Consider the following 17,425-nt stretch of genomic DNA (forward strand, 5'->3'; position numbering starts at 1 on the left):
GGCACTATTAGAGTTTAAAGAGTTTAAAGTATAGTCAAATGATCTTCTTTATAAGGGTTTTATTTAACCATTTGTCTCATTTTGGGGCACTCCAGTCTTATTTGTGAGAAAGAGGGATGTTTCCCTTAGAATGTGTAAACATTACCGTCAGCTGAACAAGGTTACTATCAAGAATAAGTATCCTCTTTCGAGAATTGAATATCTCTTCTATCAGATGCAGGGTGCCACTTGTTACTCTAAGATAGATTCCAGATCTGGCTACCATCAGTTAAGGGAATGTGATATTCTGAAAACAACGTTTAGGACTTCTTATTGTCATTATAAATTCTTGGTCATGTCGTTCAGTTTAACTGAAGCACCTGCAGCATTCATGCACCTTATGTATACAATATTTAAGCCTTATTCGATGTGTTTATTATTGTATTCATTAATGACATTCTAATCTATTCGAGGAATGATAAAGATCACTCTATCCCTCTCAGAATAGTTCTCCAATCTCTAAAGGATAGAGTGTTGTATGCCGAGTTCTCTACATGTGAGTTTTCTCCTGAATCTGTGGAATTCTTAGGCCACATTATATCTGTTGATAGAATTAGAGTTGACACTTACAAAGTGTAGAATTTTCATAGACCCATATCTTCACTTAATATTAGATGTTTATTAGGGTTGGGTCTATATTATCAAAGGTTCATAGATGGGTTATCATCTAATTTTTTCGCCTTTGACAATGTTAACTTAGAAAATATTTAACTTTCAAAGGATTCAAGCTTGTGAGAAAATCTTTCAGGAATTGAAAAAATGTTAGACATCATTTTTTGAGAGACAATGTTGAAAAGGGGAATATTGTGCTTACATATTGTCCAACAGAGGAACAGATTGCAGATATCTTCACCAAGGGTCTCAGCAAAGATCAATTTGAAAATAATAGGTTGAAGTTGGGCATGATGACCTCAAACTGAATTCCAGAGTCTCAACAGTTTAATTCCTTTGATGGCTAAACTTGCAGTGCATGTATCCTTCGTGTTAATAATTTATTAACTGGATTAGATCATTTTTGTACCTATTGTAGGTATACATTCAAGAAGGATTAGCTAAGCAAAGACATGACTAGAACAGTTGAGGAATGATGATAAAGCTGTGTTATGGGACCTAGTCCCAGTCAAGGTTAGCATTTGTACATTGATTTTAAACTAAAAAAAATATGACCATTGATAAAGCCACGTGTCAGTCATGGTCATTCTGACCATTTCAAATCCTTTTTAAACCCTCCTTCTTTCCATTTAATTCTTCATCTTTCTCTCAACATTCCTTCACTCCAAAAGAAAAAGAAAAAAGTGAAAAGACGAAATCTGGTTTTATCCCCTTTTCTTTGACTTCGAAAAGCTGCTATTTTTTCCTTTTCTTCTGGTCAAGATGTATGATCATTCTTCAACATCTAAGCAAATGCTCACTGCTCTTAGTGAGATTGAACGTATTGCATTTTATTCTCCTTTAGCAGTAGAGTCTAGATCTAATGTTCCTTCAAGTTCTCACCAAGATATTCCTAAAAATCCTTTTCACTCCATTGATTTGAAAAGCTCTAGTGTCCCTACTGGACCTGGTCCTTATTATGAGATAATGCCAGACACTTTATATGAAGGAGATTTACCAAGAAACAAATCTTCTGAGTCACACATTTTGGCTGCAAGTGAAGAGCTGGTAATTGAAAGTCTCGCAATGATGAGAGAAGAATGCAGGGTAGAACAAAATGAACCTTTTCAGGGTGAAGAGATCAGCGAGACTCAACCCATTTTTGATAAAACTCCAGATTTTGGGAGGTATCCATCTTCTAACTCCTCTGATTCTGAAAGTGATGATGATTCCATCCAATGGAAGGTTGAAAGGAGGGATGTTGGTGTTTCAAGAAAGGAAAAGAAAAGGTAGTGGAAGAGGTTCCTAGAAGAAGACCTACTACTAGGTCTGATACTAGGAAGTTGCTAGCTGATGCTTTGAAGGCTAGTTCAAGATCAACGGCAGAAATTAGGAGTGCCAAAACATTCAAAGTTTCAAACTTTAAAATGCCTGAATATGGTGTCATAGAGGTGTCTGATGAGGAGATCGAAAAGAAGCAAAAGAAGAAAAAGTCAGGAAAAACAAAGTCAAGGGATCCAAAAAGGGTTGAGAAAGCAAAATCCACGAAAGAGAGTTCTAAAGGAAAACGAAAAAGATCATAGGGACCTGGTACCCAATGAAAAGTCGAAGAGGAGGTCAAGAAGTAAGAAATTGTTGACAACTTGAGAAAGTAGTACGTGCTGGCTGGGAGAGTCTTTGACATGGGGATAATCAATCTTCCCGGAACGGACTCTCTCCATGATATGGTGGAGATTCAGTCATGGATGCATCTATTTAAAAGAAAATCTCTATTTCTTCATGAAGAAGAAGTGCGTGAATTCTACTACAACATTCAATTTAAGGAAGATGGGAAGTATCCTTACCAGAGTGAATGATATTGTAGTGCATCTGGATGAGTTTCTTTTGGGAAAAATTCTTAGGGTACCTCGAGAGGGTACCAGGTTTGTGGTTGGGAAAACATGTTCAGTAGAGTTTGTGGTATTGGTTTCGAAGCTTCCCACAACAAAGTGTGCTGGGGGTTTTAATAACGTGATGAAGAGTGAGTATCAGTTGGTGTTTGAGTTTGTAACCAAAACTCTACTTCCTCGGACTGAAAAGAGGACTTGAGCTACTTCTGCTGATTTATTTGTGATGGAGTTGTTGGACAAATTTGAACCATTGAATCTCCCAGGGCTTATGCTTGAGCACATGTACAAGACGGTCATTGAGAGGAAAGGAATACATGGAATGGGATATGGATACTTTCTTACTAAAGTATTCAAACACTTTAAAATTCCTTTGAGCGTTGGCAAGTTTGGGACAGTGAAACAAGCTTTTTCAGAAAATACTCTGGTTGGATGTGAGTGTATTGAATGGAAAGGAAATCCCAAGAGCAAAATGTATCAACACATAGAAGAATAGGATCAACTAAAGCATGAAGTTGAGGAATTAACTATGCGATTGAGTGGAAAAGACGCTGAAATTGCTATAGTCAAAGCTGAGTTGCTCACTGCACAGACAGAGGGACCTGGTACTTCTGTGGTTCAAGACCTGGAAAGGGAAAATACAGAGCTGAGGCCAAGGTTATTGCCTTGCAAGAAAAGTCAATATAGGATAATGATGCTGCAAATGATCGACTCACACTCATTATTCAGTCCCTTTCTCATCAACCTCCTCCTTCTTAGTCTGTCCCAATTGTTTCCCGTGTCTTCCTTGTGTCGCTTGTCTTTGTGTTGTTGGATTCTCACTGTGCTATTAATGTCTTAAATGTTATCTTGGAATGCTATTTATCTTATTTCCCCTGGTGTTCTAGCTATTATCTATTGTGAATGCTTTCCTTTGTGTTTGATTGTTATCAAGCTTTGATCTTATCTGATATTATTGTTGATAATATTGGTTTACTGTATCACTTTTTAATGATGCCAAAAGGGGGAATTAAAACTGATAAGTGGTATGGAATACAGTGAGGGGGAATACAGTCAGAGGGAAAATTTCTTTTCAGGAGGATGGACTAGTAAGTCAGGGGGAACTAGTTATGAACTAGTAATTCAGAGGGAACTAATTATGAAGCTGGAGAGGTGCCTGAGTATTGCTTGTCATCATCAAAAAATGGGAAAATGTTTTTTTTTTGATGATATGACAAACTCATGGACCTTGTAAAGGTACCAGGTTCTCTACATGAGTTTTGATGATGTAACAAACACAGGGACCTTGTAAAGGTACAAGGTTCCCATCATGAATAGCTTGTTGACTGCCAGCTGGAGAAGGTACAGAAAGTGGGTGCACATTTCCCAAAGGCGTCAGAAAAGTTAGACCTCTCCAACCAATGACAAGAGTTTAAGGAAAGGGAATTTTCTATACAAAGTCACTTTCCTAAACATCATTCCTTTGTTTTTGCAACTTGACAAAGTATTTCCAATAACACTTGTGAGGAATTATTCAAGCAACAACTGAAAACCTAGGAGCATATCGTGTAGTTGTTTAAAGAATATATTCTTTTCGTCTTACATTGTAAACTATTTCTAAATCTATAAAGTAATCAGTGTGGTGTGTCAAAATTCTAAGTTGTCTAGAAGGGGTAGTTTAGTGGGTGGAATAACATATACTTAGGCTTATCAAGCAATAGTATCAATGCTTGAACGTGAGATTAAAAACTTTTTCTCACATTTGTGTAACTGGTTTTACTTTTTCTTGCAAATATTAGTGAAACAGTTGTGAAAATCCTGTGAGACAGGTCGTGGTTTCATTCCCTTAATCAAGGAGGTTTCCACGTAAAATTGTTGTGTTGTTAAACTGCATTTACTTTCTGTTCATCCTTGTTTGTGTGTCAAGGGACCTGGTCCATTGACAGATAAGTGGACGCATATATTTTAACAGAATACATAACATACTTCACATACATATACTTTACATGAATAGTAGTAGACGCTGATGAATATGAGATCTACCTTTCATTTAGACTTCACAACCTATACTACTTATAACATGCATGTAAAGTGTGTGTGTGTACATTGGTCAACATGATCACATAATGTCTATCAACAACACATTGAGGAAGCCACCCTCTTAGACCATAATACTCTTTCAAGCGTAAACCACACAACACACAATAGCATAGGACAAGCCAACTTCATATTACGCTTAAGACTCTTAACTTTTGCTATTCATGCATTCACATAGGGATACATAGGTTAAGGGTTATTAAAAATTTTAACTCATTAATGGAAGCACCTATACTTTACCCTAACATGGATATATACATACTTATACAATAGCCATACAACCTAAATCACAACTAGAATAAGAAAGTAGGCATAAGATTCACATAGTATTGTTATAATTACATGTTCATATATTCATCAATTTTCCTTTAAGGACATGGTCAACACATATATAGACTGACAATAAAGTAAACACTGCCACCATAAGTGGACCATACCGTACAATGCCATACAAGGCTTCATCAACATTACTATAAAGAAGTAGAGAAGTAGAAGAGTAGAGGAGTTCTTACCAATCCTTTAACCTTTGGTCATCATTGATCATTACTATTCTTTTATCAATAATAAAAGTATAGAGAAGTATATTAAGGTACCATAATCATACAGGAGGTGAAGCATAAGCTAATACAAGGCCATGCTACAAACTAGTACAACATATCATTAACATGCTAGAAGTAGAAGGACATAGACCATCAACCAATTTCACTTACATGGATTATAGATCATATTTCATCAATAATATCAATCTAAGGTAGTATCTAATCATTCACTTAGTCATAACTAAATCATGCTTAAAACACTTCAAGATCAAGCTTCGAACATAGGCGTTAGGCTTATTTATTCGCTAGAATATAGAGGAATTAGCCAATACTATTGATTATCTAAGTTCTTGGTCATCAATCATATTTTAAAAATAATATACATGTTGGGAAGTATCTAAAGAGATTGGAAATCAAGTCATATTCATACTTTATTCATCTTAGAACATAAATCACATTACCTACATAGTATTATCAATTCTTAGACTAAAAGAACTAGATCAATTCATGTCAGTCATTCTTTACTTTGATCCTACAAGATTCCTATCCATAATTAAATCATTGTGTAACCTAAAACAGTGGCTACAAGCAATCTAACATAATCCAAGGTCTCACAACAATCGACACAAAGCCAACCTTACATTGAATACATAGATCATATACTAGTCATTTTGAATTCTTCATACATTGACCCTCATTGATGGTTCATCATCAAATCATAATCAATTAACGTAAATTACCATAGATGTAGACAATTCAACATAAGAAAATCACAATTCAACCATTAACAAGGCATGATCACAAAGCCTATGTAAGGCTAAATCGATTTAAGGAAGGAGCATGGGTTCATCAATTTGAGTAAAATCATGTTCAAACCATTACATTAACATAAAATTATCATGATTTAATCATTAAAAATGTTTTGATAAGAAACCCATGGCTAGATTGAAATATTTAAAGATCGATCATAAAATCTTCTTTGAAAACGTTGAGAAGGACTCTCCAAGTGAAAGGTTACTTAGAGATGAAGGATCACCATACCTTTGTCTAGTTGAAAACCTCTAAAACTTGATGATTCATACATGGAAATAAAATCTCCAAGATGTTCTTGAGATTCATCAACAATGGATGTTCTAGACAGAATATTTTTGGAGGGAAAAGTCTAATTTGGTGAATAGTATTGGAAGTATATTTTGAATTGGTTCTTCACGTGTTAGATGACTTATATACTCCAAAAATTATATAAATAAACCTATTGGAGTCATTTTAGGAAGTGGGTGAATTTCCCATTCACCACTTCAATATAACAGAAGCAAGACAACAGCTTACAGGCCACAATCGACGGATCCATCGTCTAGCATTAGGTCAGTCTACTGGCCGTCCTTTGGCTACGGTCAATTGGTACTTGGACAATTTTTGGGTTGATACCTGACCAAGATAAGTACCAATCGATTAGACCTCACCTATGGGCCGTTGGTTGACCAACTGGCCGTCGTTTGGTCCGTCGATTGACATTGCCAAGGAAGTGTCTCGACCAACCTTGGGTTATTCTTGTGGGGCCTTTTGCAGGGACCTTTAGAAGCATACCCGTATGTTTACTATGTAAATACAAAACTTAACATGTTGTAGACCTTCCACATTGGTTTCATCCAAAACAAACACCTGCAACTCGTCCAAACAAGCTAGGCCCCATCAAGACACACGTTGAGCGTCTTAAGGTCTATCTTTTGAATGCCTTGGACGTTCTTGGTCGTTTTATATCCAAACTTATAGAAACTCCATATACCATATTCAAACATAATTATAACTCATTTAAGAATTAATAAGATTATGACATACATTATATAAACACGTATGACACATGAGGCACATAGGTGACTAGTCGTCGAACGTTTTGGTCGTCCTTTGACGTTCGACTTCCAATCACTTCAAACTTTACACACTACCTATAAAAATATTATAAGTAATTTTAGGACCTTAGAACCTTAGTACAAACATTTTAGGCTCTAGACACCCTAACTCATTTTGGGGTCTTACAATATCTCCCAGTTTGGAACATTCGTCCTCGAATGACACTTAGGGCTCTTCAATCAAAACAAGGATTTCAATGCATCATAGAGCAGCTCATAACATTTATAAAATCATCAATTCATTTTAGCACTCAAGGCACACTAGCCAACAAAACCATTACTCACTCACTCTTTAATGCATCAAACACATAGGCTCTTATCATGTTCATAGAGGGAAAATCCTTCTCTTAATCATAACATGGTCATTACACTTCAATTCATTAAGATATCATCTTTCAACTACTCTTTAAGTCACACTTAGGAAGATTTCAAGAACACTCAAGAAGCAATTTAGGAACTCAAACTTGTATGCATCATTTGGAAAAAAACAATACAAATCATAGGCATACACATGAATACTTACCTACACATGCTTTCACATTTCAACAGTGAGCCTACAATCGTGCTTCCCAAACCATATAAGTCACATAATTTTTAAAGAGAATCAATGTATTTCATTTTAAAGAGACTCAACTTTTCATTATAAGGCTAAACCTTTCACCTCACAAGTGACTTCTACCATTTTTCTTATCTTATCTCATGAAGTCAAATGCACAACTAGCATATCAAGATGCAAATCAACATGAGAAAGCATAGATTTTATAAAAAAAAATTCTTGCACTTTTGAATCTTCTCAATATCTTTAAAGTAATGTCAATCAATGCATACCAAACGTATAAGGTCATCTAATTTATGCTTTATGCAAAACCTTATTCATGAACAAGCTTACCAAAAATTTAATAGATTCAAGTTCAAACCAAAATAGAGGTCAATGTTAGAAAATATTTACAACCTTACTATCCATCACCATCCCCCAGTAAGGCTAAACCCAATTAAGAGCAAATTAACCCAAACATAAGAGAATCTTGACTAAACAACCTTCATTGTCATCACATAAAAGTAATTACAACTTTAGAAGAAGTTTGTAGTAAGTCAACCAAGGTATTCTAAACCTTATCACCTAGGCAATTTATCCCCAATTATAAAGTTAGGTCATACCATTTAACAATATAAGGTTTTCATACAATACAATGGATACCAAGGTCATACATCATTAGGGGAAACAATAGAGGAGACTTAAAGTTAAGGACTCTTTCTTTTCTTTCAAAAATGAAGTAAGGTAACATCTAGGTCAATCAAACCCACATTATCACCCTACGAGATAAGAGTACGAACCTCAATTCTAGGGAAACATCAATTCCACATCATCAAGGGACTCATAAAATAATAAGAAGTTAAAAACAATTCTACAACTCATCATGCCATAAGACTCTCATTCTTCATTTCCAAATAGCAATTTTCCTTTTTACATTCATTATCATGCTCATTTGAATCAATTCTATACACATTTCTACAATATCTAATCAAAGAACAATTCAATTGATTTCCCAAAATAAATGTTACAGTAAGCTGCCTAGCTTTACAGTGAGCATGCTTCAACATTCCAAAAATGTAACACTTAGGCAATTTATGGGAAAATCATGATACTATGCGATATAAAACTTTACCATGGCAAGCATACTATCATCACACCTAGGACCAAGTCTATACAAAGGACTCCAATCCATACTAGACAACTTAACAAGGACCACATGTATACACAAGGAAACATTGAACACCTTTAAGTACATAATCTTACGGTAGCATGCTTCCATACGTAGTCACTAAGAATTTCAAGTCCAAACCATATCATAAGGCTACCATCATGCAAAACCAAATAGTAACACATCACGTCAAAAGAACTCATGTAAGCCATAATAACTTCTAACATGGCTTGACTATATCATCACATAGATTTCTCAATAGAACATGTTATTTTACATAGTTTCACATAGATTTCATATGTAGCCATAATTGGCATCACATCATCCAAATATGCCAAATTTCACCTTCACACATACTCTTTCAAACATAAAACCAAGATAAGTATTTAAAGTCACCTTGTCTCTCTCAAGCATAGAGAACAATCTCATCCAAGCAATCACATCTAAAAAGACCACCAGACAAGAAAACATAAGAGAGAGATCTTATAGAGTTAAGTTCTATGGCACGATATTAGAAGCATGAAGAAGGGAAACTATATCTTCCTATAGGCTCTCGTACCATTTGATGTGTCGTAACTCACCACCAATGACACAAGACTCTACCAGATGTGGCAATATGAGACTGTTTGGACCCTAAACAACTTTTTAAAACCTCATGCTTTGATACCACGTTTGTCACATCCGGGGAGTACCCCCAGAAGTAACATGGCGTACTTGACCTCTCGGAGGTCTTATACAAGCCTATAGTTATTATTCATCGCATTGACATAGTAAATTTAGCGGAAAGTTAAAACTTTTCATAGCACATCATATGCTAGAAGCTTAACTTTATATATATAAAAAATATAAGTCATAATACATATTTAGACCCTAAGTCTCTTTTCCATCATAGACTCAACAACATTAGAATACATTAGGGACACGATCCTTAAAACATAAGACATAACTATACAATATTTAACAAACATTAGATTAAGACATGAGTCGGGAATCCTTGGAACTTAACGACCCCTTTCCTTGAGCTTGGGAATTCCTGGAACTTAAGGACTTATTTCCTTGAGCTGGGGAATCACATATAAAGCTCCTCAATAATAGACATAATTTAAACATCCATAACCTACACTTTGTGTAAAAAGTAGAGAAGAATGGGGTTAGTACAAGAATGTACTAAGTACGGCAATCATGCAAAACATGCATTTAAAAGGGACATTTTCTTGAAAATCATACATGATGCATTTTTGAGTAAATCTTCATAAAACCCTTATTCAATAGCATTTACATCATTCACATACTTCATATAAGCATATTCAAAGGCCAAACATTTCTTAAAATCACTTATAGAATTTCTTACATTTTTAAGGCACATTATCGTGAGCTACATCATGTCACACATATATTTACTCCTTTGTATATACATCTTTATTAGACCGTGTTCATGACCCCAACCTTAGTCTACTACTGCAATGCATATTGTGAAGACCCATAACACCATACATGCTTAGTAAACCTTTAATGAGGCCACAAATCTTAACATTCAATTCATACATCATCAAGTAAGTGAAGGCAACTTCATTCATGTCAATACAAGACCTTCATAATATAGTCATTTAGACCAACATAGTGCATATAGGGATAGGACCACATCATATAGGTTCATACCATGCGCATCTTTATAACAAGTAAACCAATACTACCAAGACATGCATATGGACATAAACATAATCATACATATTAGGTCACCTTCCTAGGTCTTCCTAAGGAGATACTTGTGCAATGTCTATATGGGTTCATTAGTTCCACCTATCCTAAGTAACCTCCCTTAAGTCCTCCAAGTTAGGCTCCCATTCATTTACTTCCACTGTCTATTTTACTTTAGGTAAACTATAGCCTTAACCGACATAGACCATGTAATGCTAAACATGGAATCTTACGTCATAAAAACCCACACCGCAAAAGGGTGGTCGACTGGAAAAAGTAGAACCAAACAGGACATAGCTTTTTAGGTGGATCCACTAGCTAGTATCCTATGGTGGCAACATAGTTATGGAACTTAGGGGTACATGTGAAAACCCTCTTTATGCCATTATTAGGCATTGTAGTAATTCACTTATGGAAACATCACTCTAACACCCTTTTGGGTCATGAGGCTATCCACCCCTTGAGGCTTATGGTGAACTTCCTTCCTACCATAGGAAGGGACACACACTCATACTCAATTTCACTCGGTACTAAGCTACGTTCCCCTTATTGAAAATCTTTATTATATTTTTACTTTATAAAACATAGGTTTAGGAGATTCACACCCCATATGCTTAGGTCATAGGTTAAAGATGAGAAGTTCTTTCATGAACCTATTTCATGTGAGAAAATCCTTTCACATGGACATAGGATATGTATTAGCACTTATCTAGTTTAGGATAAACTTGCACACCTTTCAAGGCTCCACTATTGACTAGATCATCATTTATCTGTGTGTGTATACATATATGTGAGAAAACCTTTCACATAACACCTTAAGTCACACATGTTCATACATTGATAAGTCTATAGGTGTGACCATATGAGCAATCCTTTCATATTAACACATTAAGACACTATGAACATTCATACTTCATCATATGATATACTTAACATCATTGCATAGAAGACATATTCATTACATGCCTTATTCATTTTCATGGACATAGAAACCAATCCTAGGAACTATCCAATCAAGGTACACATGTGCAATGCATAGGCAAAGTCTCATACCCTTGCCCATACTAGTACACCTATCAAGTCATCCTATTTAAGGAATACATAACATACTTCACGTACATATACTTTACATACATAGTAGTAAACACTAATGAATATGAGAACTACTTTACATTTAGACACCATGACCTATACTACTTGTAATATGCATGTAAAGTGAGTGTGTGTGTGTGTGATACGCTCAAATTTACTTCTCAAATAAGAAGTAAAGCGATCGTATCAAGTAAAGAACCCAACTAATGAGGTTGGGATCGTTTCCACAAGGAAAATAGTTTAGACTTGACTTTAACTATTATTACTCTTATTTAGTCAATTATTTCCTTAGAAAACAAAGACAATAAAAGGGGGGTGTTTATTTCTAAATGAATGAAAATAACTAACTAAATTAAAGTAAACAATTAACAGATTCAAATGTTGGAGTTTAATCAATTAAAAAAAGTAACTAGGGTTTAACTGTTCCCCACAGGTTCCTTACTTGATAATTCTAACTATAACAATTCTTTCCTACTATCTTGCATGCAAAGTGATAAGTTATGTATTTCTAAATCCTTAATCCGGCATCTAGAGAATTTCACTTCGCACCTTGGTCCGGCTACGTGTGTTGCAATACTAACCCTTACCTTTACCTCATATTAAGCATTGTATTCGATATTTGACTAAGTTATACCTCGTACCAATCAATACTAGCCTATTAGATAGTATACACTAAATCTATGTTGATAATTCTTTTCCTTTTATCTAACTTCTTGGTGCTGCAAAAATTATTAAGGCGAGTTCTAACATTGGCCATCCGTTAAAAATATTTCTAAGCGAAAGAATTATCAATACATGCAAGACACTATTCTAGAATTATTATTTTAGTTAGATTTTACCTCATTATTCACCCATGGTTTCCTCAACCCTTATTATGGAGTTTAGTTACCCATAGTCATAATCACAATATTCATATGTGTAATATAAGAATTCATGCACTCACTTCAATGAGAAAGAACAAAATCCTGAACTTCACTTGATTAATCAACAAACGCACGAACAATCAATTCTAGAAAAAGTGTATCAATTACTGAAATTAATCGAGGACTAAAGATACTCTAAAATTATAACAATCACAAAGTCTAATATCCAAGAGTCTACTAAAAAAGAGTCTAACCCCAAAAACAAGGTTTTTACAACTATTTATAAAAAACAAAAACCTAATAAAAGAAGGACTTTAATTGCTGAAAATCTGTCAAAATGCATCTGAGTCGACGGACCTCGTGACGGGCCATCGTGGCCATCCTATACTTTATAAATCCTTCTGCTGCTTTCTTCATTACCCTCAACGAACAGTTATGACGACCATTACAAGAATGACGGTCCGTCGATGGTATCCATTCCATAACACTTAAACTTCTTGGAATTTGGGTACTGGGACTACTCTCTGATCATCACGACGAACCAGCGGTACGGACCATCGTGGCTATGACGGTCCGTCATGAGCTTTGGAATCCCACACTTAGGTCAGACTTCCCCATCTTCCTTCAGCAGCTTCATTGTGATGCCACCTACGGGCCGTCACAAGCTTGATGGACCGTCACAGGCCCCGTAGGTGGTAACTTTTTTGCATTTCTTGCTCAAAAACTTCCGCGTTCATCTTTAGACAGATTTCCTGCAAATAAAGAGAAACTTACATAAAAATCAACACAAAAAGGCTTTTTGACACATACTAAACTTAAGGAAAAAGCAATAAAAATACCATGATACCACGGTATATCAACACCCTCAACTTAAATTTGTTGTTTATCCTCAAGCGACGCACTATGACTCACTACAAAATCTTTGTACATTAGTATGCATATTTTAGCTTTCGCAATCATTTGGCTATCAATCCAGGTCAGTCTCATCATGTTTATGCATGTTAGAACTATTAGGCTTGAATTATGTGGAATTATACCATGACATAGACTCACAACGAACTGACACCTATCCTCTTCAATTTCTCACAGAGGTGCTGATATTTCCGGTATTGCAACTAATGTCCTCACTTCAAAACAATATCCTCATTTTTCACACAATGATTTCAGAATGAGTATAAGGATTACATTTCAACACTCACTCTCAGAATAAATTCACAACTCATTCACACATATTGCCATAAGCTTGCCCTTATTTTCACTTCTTTAAGTTCGCTTTACAACTCTTAAGATCAAGATTGGACTTTCTTAGCTTGTAACATAGGCTCAGGGTCAGGTAGGGTATATTTAGGTATACTTTAGTGACTTTTTAACGTGGTATACTTTAGTGACTTTTTAACGTCCTTGACATATCGTCTAAACATACCACTTTTTATCATTTTAATTTGCCCAATTTCTTATATTCTTTTACCTTGGTATTCTCCCTTCTTTCTTCATTTGTGTAACTGACTCTCTTCTTTTCTTGCTTGTATTATTTGTATTTTTTTAAAATTAACTTTTCTTTCAACTGGTTCTTGAGTCACTTTACTTTCGTTCTTTATCCCTCTTTGTTCTTCAACCCCACTTTTCGGAGCACTCTTCATAATAGTCACCCTCAAGCTATGAGTTAAAGTACACAATACCCAAAAGTTTGGTCAGGGAAATGAAAAGGTTGTTTACTGCATTAGCCACCCTCAACTTATGCTTTTGGCATAAGCTGAGGTGCACATGTCCTAGGAGGGACCAGGGCCACCACATTATTCACAGAGAAGATCAGTTAGGGTGAAAAGGAAAGGTCTATTTTAAGCTCAAATCATTTGGATCAAAGAGGTATTAATTTCATTCATTTTTTTCTTTTTTTTATTTCGGCTAAAAATTTGCTATATTGAACAAGGGCCTACGATCCTTTCCTAATTGTCTATTATAACTTACTTTTAGCAGGACTAACCAGGCAAGTTCTAGCTCAGTACAAATAGTGAACTATTCAAATCTTCTTCACACTCTCTTGACATCTCATTACTCTACCAGATTATCAAACACCTAGTTTGAATTTTAGACATAGGGTCATGCAGTGGTGTATCTCTATGTCATGCTTAGAGCCACACATTTCTCAATTACTATGCCTAGTCATGCATCATTTTCATTTCATCAGGATATCATTTTAGCCATTGCTTTAGAGTTAAACTATGTACGCAAAATATAGACATGCCTATTCAACATTAAAAATAATCAGTCTCTTGGGTAAAAAAAACACAGGCAAGAAAACCCCAAAAGAGGATAGTAAATTGGGCTACTCAGACTTCACCCTAACACTCACTTTCCATTTACCCCACCCCCATCAAAAAAATGCAATGTCCCCAATGCAAAAAAAAATTGAAATATGAGAGTGGTAGGTGAGCAAACCTGGGGCGCAAAGCGCCGACGATTAGCAAGCTGGTGGTTCCGGTTCCCCGGAACCCACAACCTCTGCAGTCTGGACACCCTCAGTAGTGTCCTCATTGGCAACGACACTATCGCCACATATCTGGAGCTAGATGCCCCAGCAGCTGACATTACAGCCCTAATCTGATGCGCCTCCTCATCAGCAAGTGAGGCTCTCCTCGCAGCTTCCATCTCACGACACTCCTTCTTCCATGCTCTAGCCTCGTCCTCCTCTCGACCCTTGCGCCTATTCGCATGCTCTCTAGGGGGAGGTGGTGGAATCTCAGAAGTGGTGAATAAGGCATTTATCATCGTGTTCTCAGCAGGCTCTGCAAAAGGGGCCTCAAACTCAGTCACCCTAGACTCTAGGATCATATCAATGTCCGCTCGCAGACTCTCGACCGCAGCCTGAAGGGTCGAGACGTCCAACTAAGGGGCTGGCCGGGCTAGCACCCGCAACTCAAAAGCGGACAAGTGCTGATGAACAACACCGATCTTCCGCTCCGTGTGCTGGACCATTTTACGCTCCAAGCGCTCTTCTACCTCCGCAATAGACCACTACATCCAAGGCTGGATGTGATGCAGAAGTGTATCCATCTGTGCCTCTAGTTTCTAGAATCTAGCAAGCGGGACTAGAGCGGGGAAAGGGGCTGAGCGAGAGGATCTTGGGGCAGTGCTACGACCCGGGATAGACTCGATCGGGGTAGTGTCAGTGGTTTCAGAAGCAGCCTGCTTAGCCATGGGAGCATGTGCTACCGTATCAGCCAGATTTTCACCAAGTGGAGGCAACTCTGGATAGGGCCATCTGCGTGGAGACAACTCATTAGCCTCATCCCTGATGAGGCCGATATCAATAGTGCCCAGCGGAGTCTTAAGATGATCAATGTGCCAGATGGGCACACCTGCGGACCTGTATAAGGAAAATATCTTGCACGGAAAAGGGTAAGTAGTTGTGACCTTAAAAGCCCTCTCGTGCATGACCGCCTGTAGAAGCCAAGCAAAGTCCACCTCAAACGCGGATATCATCACCGATCATCAGAACTGCACGATCCCATGTGACTATATTATCAGCAGCCGTGGGGAAAAGGCAGTGGCGGATAATAAACCATTAGAACTTAACCGTCAAGGTCAAGTTAGCCTTCTTGTGGCTCCCTTTGGCTCTGTTACCCAGTTGACACCATCTCTATCAACAGAAAAGTTCAGGCCCATCCACCTCTTGGTGATCTCTCTTAGCGATGGCTCACACAAGAATTGGCCATCTTTTACAATTTGTCACCGTTAGTCGAACTGGGTGGTGAGAGGGGTCCTGTTTGCATCAACATCCTCTCCATATAGATAGCGGAGGCTGGACGGCAGGGAGATATCGACCTGAATGCCACGTACTCGAACATGGTCAAGTGGGGCCTGTTTGGCGGGGGCAGCCCACCTATCTAATTTTTATCCGAGAGTAGCCACGTTAGAGGCGTAGAACTCTCGGACAAACTCCTCACTATAAGGGCCTAAAGAACGAGTTGTCCACTCCAGCTGATGTCTGGTGAAGAGATTGTGGATATCTGCATGGTGGGGAGACTTCCCGTAAGAACCCGCCTCTCTAATGTAAGGGTCCGTGTCATGGCGCCTTTATCATTTAGAAACATGGCATCGGAATACACTTTATATTTCCCGTCGACACACCATTGGTTGGGCTGGTTGGCAACCAGGGTTAGAGCACTAGTCGGTGAGCCTGGAGTAGAATCAGAACTGTCAGCCTCATCAAACAACGTAGACTGTGCATATGTGGCAGAGGCAGGGACTTCGGCGGACCTAGAGGGTTCCTCCGACCACGAAACTCCTAAGGAACCAGACGCTCCTTCCTCATGTGTAGGTGACCTAGAATGTGTGACGGTCAGTGTGCGCTCCTCATCAGACATGGAGGTAGTGACTACGTCGGACGCCACTTATTTGGGCGTAGATCTTGTAGCACGTGCAGCTCGTGATGGAGTGGCAGTTCCTGGGGGCACATACTCGAGGTCATGCTCATCATCGGAGCCTATAACCATTCGAGAAGATGGGGCAATAGACTTTGAATGCCCACGTGCGTAAACTCAATCTTGTTTTCGTGCCATTAGAGATAGTACATGGAAAGAATCAATATTAGTACGAGAAGGAGCAAACAAGATGAGCAAAAGCAACATAAAATAAATATAAGAGCTAAGTTGTAATGACTTTTCTGCAGTAACAGTGAAACATGACGGCCCAGGTGACGGCTCGTTGTGAGTACGACGGACCGTCATAGGGTCCTTGTTGCCTTACTTCAACTATGTTAATGTGGATACCCCTGTAGGAAAGTCTCTGACAAGATTATGGCTAAGCAGGAAAGACCATCGTGACAATGTTGGTCCGTCGCCGATGTCCTCCGTGGGGTACTAAAAAAAAATATAGAGACCCTTGGGATAGAGGTCTCTGACCGTCACAATGGTTGTGCAGGACAGACCGTCGAGGGTATGACGGTACGTCGTAGATGTCCATCAGAGGACACTTAGAAAATGTGGGAGACACTTAGGACAAGGGTCTCTAACAACCATTATGGTT

General features: G+C 37.6%; 1 protein-coding gene across 1 annotated transcript; it reads left to right on the forward strand.

The window, feature by feature from the left end:
* Positions 1 to 1,413: 1,413 nt before the first annotated feature.
* On the forward strand, positions 1,414 to 2,213 carry LOC138341882 (uncharacterized). The gene is made up of 2 exons (XM_069293976.1): positions 1,414 to 1,919; positions 1,970 to 2,213. The coding sequence occupies exons 1-2, from the start codon at positions 1,414 to 1,416 to the stop codon at positions 2,211 to 2,213; spliced, it is 750 nt and encodes a 249-aa protein (XP_069150077.1).
* Positions 2,214 to 17,425: the final 15,212 nt, after the last annotated feature.

This window comes from Solanum lycopersicum, chromosome 1 (assembly GCF_036512215.1).
Source record: "Solanum lycopersicum chromosome 1, SLM_r2.1".
Classification (NCBI taxonomy): Eukaryota; Viridiplantae; Streptophyta; class Magnoliopsida; order Solanales; family Solanaceae; genus Solanum; species Solanum lycopersicum.

What these genes read in the sequence shown, in the direction of transcription:
- LOC138341882 (XM_069293976.1), top strand. Translation starts at nt 1,414, where the DNA reads ATGTATGATCATTCTTCAACATCTAAGCAAATGCTCACTGCTCTTAGT. An exon ending in TCAAGAAAGGAAAAGAAAAG is followed by an intron (nt 1,920 to 1,969) that starts GTAGTGGAAGAG and finishes GTCTGATACTAG; the next exon opens with GAAGTTGCTAGCTGATGCTT.